Below are 12,494 nucleotides of genomic sequence, written 5' to 3'. Positions count from 1 at the left end.
TCCACATCGACACTATTCACCTGGATCACTCCCAGTGGGAGCGAGTTCCACATCGACACTATTCACCTCCGTCACTCCCTGTGGGAGCGAGTTCCACATCGACACTATTCACCTCGATCACTCCCCGTGGGAGCGAGTTCCACATCGACACTATTCACCTCCGTCACTCCCTGTGGTAGCGAGTTCCACACCCACACTATTCACCTCCGTCACTCCCTGTGGGAGCGAGTTCCACATCGACACTATTCACCTCCGTCACTCCCTATGGGTGCAAGTTCCACATCGACACTATTCACGTCCGTCACTCCCTGTGGGAGTGAGTTCCACATCGACACTATTCACCTCCGTAACTCCCTGTGGTAGCGAGTTCCACATCGACACTATTCACCTCGACCACTCCCTGTGAGAGCGAGTTCCACATCGACACTATTCAACTCCGTCACTCCCTGTGGGAGCGAGTTCCACACCGACACTATTCACCTCCGTCAGTCCCTGTGGGAGCGAGTTCCACATCGACACTATTCACCTCGATCACTCCCTGTGGGAGCGAGTTCCACACCGACACTATTCACCTCCGTCACACCCTGTGGGAGCGAGTTCCACATCGACACTATTCACCTCCGTCACTCCCTGTGGGAGCGAGTTCCACATCGACACTATTCACCTGGATCACTCCCAGTGGGAGCGAGTTCCACACCGACACTATTCACCTCCGTCACTCCCTGTGGGAGCGAGTTCCACACCGACACTAAGCACCTCGATCACTCCCTGTGGGAGCGAGTTCCACACCGACACTATTCACCTTGATCACTCCCTGTGGGAGCGAGTTCCACATCGACACTATTCACCTCCGTCACTCCCTGTGGGAGCGAGTTCCACATCGACACTATTCACCTTGATCACTCCCTGTGGGAGCGAGTTCCACATCGACACTATTCACCTCCGTCACTCCCTGTGGTAGTGAGTTCCACACCGACACTATTCACCTCGATCACTCCTCGTAGAAGCGAGTTCCACATCGACACTATTCACCTCCGTCACTCCCTGTGGGAGCGAGTTCCACACCGACACTATTCACCTCTGTCACTCCCTGTGGGAGTGAGTTCCAAATCGACACTATTCAACTCGATCACTCCCTGTGGGAGCGAGTTCCACACCGACACTATTCACCTCCATCACTCCCTGTGGGAGCGAGTTCCAAATCGACACTATTCAACTCGATCACTCCCTGTGGGAGCGTGTTCCACACCGACACTATTCACCTCCATCACTCCCTGTGGGAGCGAGTTCCACATCGACACTATTCAACTCCGTCACTCCCTGTGGGAGCGAGTTCCACACCGACACTATTCACCTCTGTCACTCCCTGTGGGAGTGAGTTCCAAATCGACACTATTCAACTCGATCACTCCCTGTGGGAGCGAGTTCCACACCGACACTATTCACCTCCATCACTCCCTGTGGGAGCGAGTTCCAAATCGACACTATTCAACTCGATCACTCCCTGTGGGAGCGAGTTCCACACCGACACTATTCACCTCCATCACTCCCTGTGGGAGCGAGTTCCACATCGACACTATTCAACTCCGTCACTCCCTGTGGGAGCGAGTTCCACACCGACACTATTCACCTCCGTCACTCCCTGTGGGAGCGAGTTCCACATCGACACTATTCACCTCGATCACTCCCTGTGGGAGCGAGTTCCACACCGACACTATTCACCTCCGTCACACCCTGTGGGAGCGAGTTCCACATCGACACTATTCACCTCCGTCACTACCTGTGGGAGCGAGTTCCACATCGACACTATTCACCTGGATCACTCCCAGTGGGAGCGAGTTCCACATCGACACTATTCACCTCCGTCACTCCCTGTGGGAGCGAGTTCCACATCGACACTATTCACCTCGATCACTCCCTGTGGGAGCGAGTTCCACATCGACACTATTCACCTCCGTCACTCCCTGTGGTAGTGAGTTCCACACCGACACTATTCACCTCGATCACTCCCTGTGGGAGCGAGTTCCACATCGACACTATTCACCTCCGTCACCCCCTGTGGGAGCGAGTTCCACATCGACACTATTAACCTCCGTCACTCCCTCTGGGAGCGAGTTCCACACCGACACTATTCACCTCGATCACTCCTCGTAGAAGCGAGTTCCACATCGACACTATTCACCTCCGTCACTCCCTGTGGGAGCGAGTTCCACAACTACACTATTCACCTCCGTCACTCCCTGTGGGAGCGAGTTCCACATCGACACTATTCACCTCCGTCACTCCCTGTGGGAGCGAGTTCCACATCGACACTATTCACCTCGATCACACCCTGTGGGAGCGAGTTCCACATCGACACTATTCACCTCGATCACTCCCTGTGGGAGCAAGTTCCACATCGACACTATTCACCTCCATCACTCCCTGTGGGAGCGAGTTCCACACCGACACTATTCACCTCCGTCACTCCCTGTGGGAGCGAGTTCCACATCGACACTATTCACCTCGATCACTCCCTGTGGGAGCGAGTTCCACACCGACACTATTCACCTCCGTCACTCCCTGTGGGAGCGAGTACCACATCAAAACTATTCACCTCCGTCACTCCCTGTGGGAGCGAGTTCCACACCGACACTATTCACCTCCGTCACTCCCTGTGGGAGCGAGTTCCACACCCACACTATTCACCTCCGTCACTCCCTGTGGGAGCGAGTTCCACATCGACACTATTCACCTCGATCACTCCCTGTGGGAGCGAGTTCCACATCAACACTATTCACCTCCGTCACTCCCTGTGGGAGCGAGTTCCACATCGACACTATTCACCTCCGTCACTCCCTGTGGGAGCGAGTTCCACATAGACACTATTCACCTCCGTAACTCCCTGTGGGAGTGAGTTCCACATCGACACTATTCACCTCCGTCACTCCCTGTGGGAGCGAGTTCCACATCTACACTATTCACCTCCGTCACTCCCTGTGGGAGACAGTTCCACATCGACACTATTCACCTCCGTCACTACCTGTGGGAGCGAGTTCCACATCGACACTATTCACCTGGATCACTCCCAGTGGGAGCGAGTTCCACATCGACACTATTCACCTCCGTCACTCCCTGTGGGAGCGAGTTCCACATCGACACTATTCACCTCGATCACTCCCTGTGGGAGCGAGTTCCACATCGACACTATTCACCTCCGTCACTCCCTGTGGTAGTGAGTTCCACACCGACACTATTCACCTCGATCACTCCCTGTGGGAGGGAGTTCCACATCGACACTATTCACCTCCGTCACTCCCTGTGGGAGCGAGTTCCACATCGACACTATTCACCTCCGTCACTCCCTCTGGGAGCGAGTTCCACACCGACACTATTCACCTCGATCACTCCTCGTAGAAGCGAGTTCCACATCGACACTATTCACCTCCGTCAGTCCCTGTGGGAGCGAGTTCCACAACGACACTATTCACCTCCGTCACTCCCTGTGGGAGCGAGTTCCACATCGACACTATTCACCTCCGTCACTCCCTGTGGGAGCGAGTTCCACATCGACACTATTCACCTCGATCACACCCTGTGGGAGCGAGTTCCACATCGACACTATTCACCTCGATCACTCCCTGTGGGAGCGAGTTCCACATCGACACTATTCACCTCCGTCACTCCCTGTGGGAGCGAGTTCCACACCGACACTATTCACCTCCGTCACTCCCTGTGGGAGCGAGTTCCACATCGACACTATTCACCTCGATCACTCCCTGTGGGAGCGAGTTCCACACCGACACTATTCACCTCCGTCACTCCCTGTGGGAGCGAGTACCACATCAAAACTATTCACCTCCGTCACTCCCTGTGGGAGCGAGTTCCACACCGACACTATTCACCTCCGTCACTCCCTGTGGGAGCGAGTTCCACACCCACACTATTCACCTCCGTCACTCCCTGTGGGAGCGAGTTCCACATCGACACTATTCACCTCGATCACTCCCTGTGGGAGCGAGTTCCACATCAACACTATTCACCTCCGTCACTCCCTGTGGGAGCGAGTTCCACATCGACACTATTCACCTCCGTAACTCCCTGTGGGAGTGAGTTCCACATCGACACTATTCACCTACGTCACTCCCTGTGGGAGCGAGTTCCACATCTACACTATTCACCTCCGTCACTCCCTGTGGGAGAGAGTTCCACATCGACACTATTCACCTCCGTCACTCCCTGTGGGAGCGAGTTCCACACCGACACTATTCACCTCGATCACTCCCTGTGGGAGCGAGTTCCACATCGACACTATTCACCTCCGTCACTCCCTGTGGGAGCGAGTTCCACACCGACACTATTCACCTCGATCACTCCCTGTGGGAGCGAGTTCCACATCGACACTATTCACCTCGATCACTCCCTGTGGGAGCGAGTTCCACACCGACACTATTCACCTCCGTCACTCCCTGTGGGAGCGAGTTCCACTACGACACTATTCACCTCCGTCACTCCCTGTGGGAGAGAGTTCCACATCGACACTATTCACCTCCGTCACTCCCTGTAGGAGCGAGTTCCACATCGACACTATTCACCTCGATCACTCCCTGTGGGAGCGAGTTCCACATCGACACTATTCACCTCCGACACTCCCTGTGGGAGCGAGTTCCACATCGACACTATTCACCTCCGTCACTCCCTGTGGGAGTGAGTTCCACATCGACACTATTCACCTCCGTCACTCCCTGTGGGAGCGAGTTCCACATCGACACTATTCACCTCCGTCACTCCCTGTGGGAGCGAGTTCCACATCGACACTATTCACCTTGATCACTCCCTGTGGGAGCGAGTTCCACATCGACACTATTCACCTCGATCACTCCCTGTGGGAGCGAGTTCCACTCCGACACTATTCACCCCGATCACTCCCTGTGGGAGCGAGTTCCACACCGACACTATTCACCTCCGTCACTCCCTGTGGGAGCGAGTTCCACATCTACACTATTCACCTCCGTCACTCCCTGTGGGAGAGAGTTCCACATCGACACTATTCACCTCCGTCACTCCCTGTGGGAGCGAGTTCCACACCGACACTATTCACCTCGATCACTCCCTGTGGGAGCGAGTTCCACATCGACACTATTCACCTCCGTCACTCCCTGTGGGAGCGAGTTCCACACCGACACTATTCACCTCGATCACTCCCTGTGGGAGCGAGTTCCACATCGACACTATTTACCTCGATCACTCCCTGTGGGAGCGAGTTCCACATCGACACTATTCACCTCCGTCACTCCCTGTGGGAGGGAGTTCCACACCGACACTATTCACCTCCGTCACTCCCTGTGGGAGCGAGTTCCACACCGACACTATTCACCTCGATCACTCCCTGTGGGAGCGAGTTCCACATCGACACTATTCACCTCTGTCACTCCCTGTGGGAGCGAGTTCCACATCGACACTATTCACCTCCGTCACTCCCTGTGGGAGCGAGTCCCACATCAACATTATTCACCTCCGTCACTCCCTGTAGGAGCGAGTTCCACATCGACACTATTCACCTCGATCACTCCCTGTGGGAGCGAGTTCCACATCGACACTATTCACCTCCGTCACTCCCTGTGGGAGCGAGTTCCACATCGACACTATTCACCTCCGTCACTCCCTGTGGGAGTGAGTTCCACATCGACACTATTCACCTCCGTCACTCCCTGTGGGAGCGAGTTCCACATCGACACTATTCACCTTGATCACTCCCTGTGGGAGCGAGTTCCACATCGACACTATTCACCTCGATCACTCCCTGTGGGAGCGAGTTCCACTCCGACACTATTCACCCCGATCACTCCCTGTGGGAGCAAGTTCCACACCGACACTATTTACCTCCGTCACTCCCTGTGGGAGCGAGTTCCACATCTACACTATTCACCTCCGTCACTCCCTGTGGGAGAGAGTTCCACATCGACACTATTCACCTCCGTCACTCCCTGTGGGAGCGAGTTCCACACCGACACTATTCACCTCGATCACTCCCTGTGGGAGCGAGTTCCACATCGACACTATTCACCTCCGTCACTCCCTGTGGGAGCAAGTTCCACACCGACACTATTCACCTCGATCACTCCCTGTGGGAGCGAGTTCCACATCGACACTATTTACCTCGATCACTCCCTGTGGGAGCGAGTTCCACATCGACACTATTCACCTCCGTCACTCCCTGTGGGAGGGAGTTCCACACCGACACTATTCACCTCCGTCACTCCCTGTGGGAGCGAGTTCCACACCGACACTATTCACCTCGATCACTCCCTGTGGGAGCGAGTTCCACATCAACACTATTCACCTCCGTCACTCCCTGTGGGAGCGAGTTCCACATCGACACTATTCACCTCCGTCACTCCCTGTGGGAGCGAGTCCCACACCGACACTATTCACCTCCGTCACTCCCTGTGGGAGCGAGTTCCACATCGACACTATTCACCTCCGTCACTCCCTGTGGGAGCGAGTTCCACATCGACACTATTCACCTCCATCACTCCCTCTGGGAGCGAGTTCCACATCGACACTATTCACCTCCGTCACTCCCTGTGGGAGCGAGTTCCACATCGACACTATTCACCTCCGTCACTCACTGTGGGAGCGGGTTCCACACCGACACTATTCACCTCCGTCACTCCCTGTGGGATCGAGTTCCACACCGACTCTATTCACCTCCGTCACTCCCTGTGGGAGTGACTTCCACATCGACAATATTCACCTCAACCACTCCCTGTAGGAGCGAGTTCCACACCGGCACTATTCACCTCCGTCACTCCCTGTGGGAGCGAGTTCCACACCGACACTATTCACCTCAGTCACTCACTGTGAGAGCGTGTCCCACACCGACACTATTCACCTCGATCACTCCCTGTGGGAGCGAGTTCCACACCAACACTATTCACCACCGTCACTCCCTGTGGGAGCGAGTTCCACATCGACACTATTCACCTCCGTCACTCCCTGTGGGAGCGAGTCCCACATCGACACTATTCACCTCGACCACTCCCTGTGAGAGCGAGTTCCACACCACCACTATTCACCACCGTCACTCCCTGTGGGAGCGAGTTCCACACCGACACTATTCACCTCCGTCACTCCCTGTGAGAGCGTGTCCCACATCGACACTATTCACCTCCGTCACTCCCTGTGGGAGCGAATTCCACACGGACACTATTCACCTCGATCACTCCCTGTGGGAGCGAGTTCCACATCGACACTATTCACCTCCGTCACTCCCTGTGGGAGCGAGTTCCACACCGACACTATTCACCTCCGTCACTCCCTGTGGTAGCGAGTTCCACATCGACACTATTCACCTCGATCACTACCTGTGGGAGTGAGTTCCACACCAACACTATTCACCTCGATCACTCCCTGTGGGAGCGAGTTCCAGATCGACACTATTCACCTCCGTGACTCCCTGTAGGAGCGAGTCCCACACCGACACTATTCAACTCCGTCACTCCCTGTGGGAGCGAGTTCCACATCAACACTATTCACCTCCGTCACTCCCTGTGGGAGCGAGTTCCACATCGACACTATTCACCTCCATCACTCCCTGTGGGAGCGAGTTCCACACCGACACTATTCACCTCCGTCACTCCCTGTGGGAGCGAGTTCCACATCGACACTATTCACCTCCGTCACTCCCTGTGGGAGCGAGTTCCACATCGACACTATTCACCTCCGTAACTCCCTGTGGGAGTGAGTTCCACATCGACACTATTCACCTCCGTCACTCCCTGTGGGAGCGAGTTCCACATCTACACTATTCACCTCCGTCACTCCCTGTGGGAGAGAGTTCCACATCGACACTATTCACCTCCGTCACTCCCTGTGGGAGCGAGTTCCACACCGACACTATTCACCTCGATCACTCCCTGTGGGAGCGAGTTCCACATCGACACTATTCACCTCCGTCACTCCCTGTGGGAGCGAGTTCCACACCGACACTATTCACCTCGATCACTCCCTGTGGGAGCGAGTTCCACATCGACACTATTCACCTCGATCACTCCCTGTGGGAGCGAGTTCCACACCGACACTATTCACCTCCGTCACTCCCTGTGGGAGCGAGTTCCACTACGACACTATTCACCTCCGTCACTCCCTGTGGGAGAGAGTTCCACATCGACACTATTCACCTCCGTCACTCCCTGTAGGAGCGAGTTCCACATCGACACTATTCACCTCCGTCACTCCCTGTGGGAGTGAATTCCACATCGACACTATTCACCTCCGTCACTCCCTGTGGGAGCGAGTTCCACATCGACACTATTCACCTCCGTCACTCCCTGTGGGAGCGAGTTCCACATCGACACTATTCACCTTGATCACTCCCTGTGGGAGCAAGTTCCACATCGACACTATTCACCTCGATCACTCCCTGTGGGAGCGAGTTCCACTCCGACACTATTCACCCCGATCACTCCCTGTGGGAGCGAGTTCCACACCGACACTATTCACCTCCGTCACTCCCTGTGGGAGCGAGTTCCACATCTACACTATTCACCTCCGTCACTCCCTGTGGGAGAGAGTTCCACATCGACACTATTCACCTCCGTCACTCCCTGTGGGAGCGAGTTCCACACCGACACTATTCACCTCGATCACTCCCTGTGGGAGCGAGTTCCACATCGACACTATTCACCTCCGTCACTCCCTGTGGGAGCGAGTTCCACACCGACACTATTCACCTCGATCACTCCCTGTGGGAGCGAGTTCCACATCGACACTATTTACCTCGATCACTCCCTGTGGGAGCGAGTTCCACATCGACACTATTCACCTCCGTCACTCCCTGTGGGAGGGAGTTCCACACCGACACTATTCACCTCCGTCACTCCCTGTGGGAGCGAGTTCCACACCGACACTATTCACCTCGATCACTCCCTGTGGGAGCGAGTTCCACATCGGCACTATTCACCTCCGTCACTCCCTGTGGGAGCGAGTTCCACATCGACACTATTCACCTCCGTAACTCCCTGTGGGAGTGAGTTCCACATCGACACTATTCACCTCCGTCACTCCCTGTGGGAGCGAGTTCCACATCTACACTATTCACCTCCGTCACTCCCTGTGGGAGAGAGTTCCACATCGACACTATTCACCTCCGTCACTCCCTGTGGGAGCGAGTTCCACACCGACACTATTCACCTCGATCACTCCCTGTGGGAGCGAGTTCCACATCGACACTATTCACCTCCGTCACTCCCTGTGGGAGCGAGTTCCACACCGACACTATTCACCTCGATCACTCCCTGTGGGAGCGAGTTCCACATCGACACTATTCACCTCGATCACTCCCTGTGGGAGCGAGTTCCACACCGACACTATTCACCTCCGTCACTCCCTGTGGGAGCGAGTTCCACATCGACACTATTCACCTCCGTCACTCCCTGTGGGAGCGAGTTCCACATCGACACTATTCACCTTGATCACTCCCTGTGGGAGCGAGTTCCACATCGACACTATTCACCTCGATCACTCCCTGTGGGAGCGAGTTCCACTCCGACACTATTCACCCCGATCACTCCCTGTGGGAGCGAGTTCCACACCGACACTATTTACCTCCGTCACTCCCTGTGGGAGCGAGTTCCACATCTACACTATTCACCTCCGTCACTCCCTGTGGGAGAGAGTTCCACATCGACACTATTCACCTCCGTCACTCCCTGTGGGAGCGAGTTCCACATCGACACTATTCACCTCGATCACTCCCTGTGGGAGTGAGTTCCACATCGACACTATTCACCTCCGTCACTCTCTGTGGGAGCGAGTTCCACACCGACACTATTCACCTCGATCACTCCCTGTGGGAGCGAGTTCCACATCGACACTATTTACCTCGATCACTCCCTGTGGGAGCGAGTTCCACATCGACACTATTCACCTCCGTCACTCCCTGTGGGAGGGAGTTCCACACCGACACTATTCACCTCCGTCACTCCCTGTGGGAGCGAGTTCCACACCGACACTATTCACCTCGATCACTCCCTGTGGGAGCGAGTTCCACATCGACACTATTCACCTCCGTCACTCCCTGTGGGAGCGAGTTCCACATCGACACTATTCACCTCCGTCACTCCCTGTGGGAGCGAGTCCCACATCAACACTATTCACCTCCGTCACTCCCTGTGGGAGCGAGTCCCACACCGACACTATTCACCTCCGTCACTCCCTGTGGGAGCGAGTCCCACACCGACACTATTCACCTCGATCACTCCGTGAGTTCCACACCGACACTATTCACCTCCGTCACTCCCTGTGGGAGCGAGTTCCACATCGACACTATTCTCCTCCGTCACTCATTGTGGGAGCGAGTTCCACACCGACACTATTCACCTCCGTCACTCCCTGTGGGAGCGAGTCCCACACCGACACTATTCACCTCGATCACTCCCTGTGGGAGTGAGTTCCACACCGACACTATTCACCTCCGTCACTCCCTGTGGGAGCGAGTTCCACATCGACACTATTCACCTCCGTCACTCCCTGTGGGAGCGAGTTCCACACCGACACTATTCACCTCCGTCACTCCCTGTGGGAGCGAGTTCCACATCGACACTTTTCACCTCCGTCACTCCCTGTGGGAGCGAGTTCCACATCGACACTATTCACCTCGATCACTCCCTGTGGGAGCGAGTTCCACATCGACACTGTTCACCTCCATCACTCCTTGTGGGAGCGAGTTCCACACCGACACTGTTCACCTCGATCACTCCCTGTGGGAGGGAGTTCCACATCGACACTATTCACCTCGATCACTCCCTGTGGGAGCGAGTTCCACATCGACACTATTCACCTCCGTCACTCCCTGTGGGAGCGAGTTCCACATCGACACTATTCACCTCCGTCACTCCCTGTGGGAGCGAGTCCCACATCGACACTATTCACCTCCGTCTCTCCCTGTGGGAGCGAGTCCCACATCGACACTATTCACCTCCGTCACTCCCTGTGGGAGCGAGTTCCACATCGACACTATTCACCTCTAGTATCTTGTGTAACTCCAGCATCACCTCCTGGCTCCTGTACTGTATTCCCATCTTAACTCCCATGAGTTCCATGGACAAACCTTCATTGACCACTCCGAGGGATCCATGGAGGCTAACACCTGGGGCTCGTGATGAGTTATCGTGTCATACATCGCAGAAAAGACCCATCGAGTCTGCGACAGTCAAAATCAACCACCTAACTGTTAATCCCATTTCCCAGCACCCAGTGGGTCTCTGTCTCCACCATCCTTTCAGGCAGACTCCCACTACCCTCTTGGGGGAAAGGTTCTTCCTCACATCCACTCTAAACTTCCTGCCCCTTCTGGAACGGAGACGGGGAGAACATCCTCTGTCAAACAGCACCCTCCCCCCTCTCAGGGGACTCAGTGAAGATCAACTCTTATTCTTCTGAACTCCAATCAGTGCAGGCCCCAGGCTGGTAAAACCTTTCCTGGTAAGACAATCCCCTTCCCGCTTCGTCCCCGGAATCTACCAGATAAGACCTGCTCTCAAACTGAGGCCTAACTCTCAAACTGAGGCCTAACTCTCAAACTGAGGCCTAACTCTCAAACTGAGGCCTAACTCTCAAACTGAGGCCTACTCTCAAACCGAGGCCTAAATCTCAAACTGAGGCCTAACTCTCAAACTGAGGCCTAACTCTCAAACTGAGGCCTAACTCTCAAACTGAGGCCTACTCTCAAACTGAGGCCTAACTCTCAAACTGAGGCCTAACTCTCAAACTGAGGCCTAACTCACAGTTGATCCCTCCCATCAACCCTGTGACATTATCAGAAATGTAAAGAACTGCAACGGTTAATGAAATGTCTAAATCAACCACTAGCGGGAGCGAGATGTACAAGTAGATAAGACATTGATACTAAGCCTTGTGGGGAGAGGTTGAGGAGGAAGCGAGAGAGCAGACGGCAGGAAAGATAGTGTGAGTGAGAGCAGATCATAGTGTTACAGTGTAGAGATTAGTAGGAGATGAGTGTAGGTTATATGTTTATTATCAACTGTGTATTCTTTAGGGGTACGTGTAGAATCCAAATTAGTCGTGTTAGTAAATTTATGGCTTTGTTCGATTGAAAGCTTTATGTGGCCTTTGGGGAAACGACACCAACCATCCTGAATTAAGGATCACAAAGAACAACACAAACCCCTCCCTCAATTTCTCTCCCTCACCTGGTTCCTCGGGTCAGGCCTTGAAGGACTGCGCCTCGCACCGGGTGTTGCTGCTGCTGGGGGTGGCGGAGGGCTCAGGCGAGGGCGCCCCCCCTCCCCGGCCACCGGGGGGGTGTCGGCAGCTCAGGGCGCGTCGGCAGCGTTGGCGGAAGTCGGGGTCCAACCAGGCGTAGAGCAGCGGGTTGAGGCAGCTGTTGACGTAGGCCAGGCAGGTGGTGTAGGGGTGGGAGATGTAGGCCAGGGCGTGGAGCGGGCAGGGCAGGCGGAGGAGGCCCAGGCCGTCCAGGGTGGCCAGGGTCT

General features: G+C 55.1%; 1 protein-coding gene across 1 annotated transcript in view; it reads right to left on the bottom strand.

Annotated features, from left to right (window-relative positions):
* The window catches only part of LOC140410115 (apelin receptor B-like), a 64,344-nt gene that overhangs the window by 50,898 nt on the left and 952 nt on the right, over positions 1–12,494 (bottom strand). The window contains exon 1 of the mRNA XM_072498056.1: positions 12,195–12,494. This exon is cut by the window's right edge and continues 952 nt beyond it. Coding sequence (XP_072354157.1) covers positions 12,208–12,494 — 287 coding nt within the window. The 3' untranslated portion in view covers positions 12,195–12,207. The remainder of the gene's footprint in view (positions 1–12,194) is intronic.

Source organism: Scyliorhinus torazame, chromosome 4 (assembly GCF_047496885.1).
Source record: "Scyliorhinus torazame isolate Kashiwa2021f chromosome 4, sScyTor2.1, whole genome shotgun sequence".
Taxonomy (NCBI): domain Eukaryota; kingdom Metazoa; phylum Chordata; class Chondrichthyes; order Carcharhiniformes; family Scyliorhinidae; genus Scyliorhinus; species Scyliorhinus torazame.
Note: the sequence above shows the minus strand (reverse complement) of the source record. Positions and strands in the feature narration are given on the sequence as shown.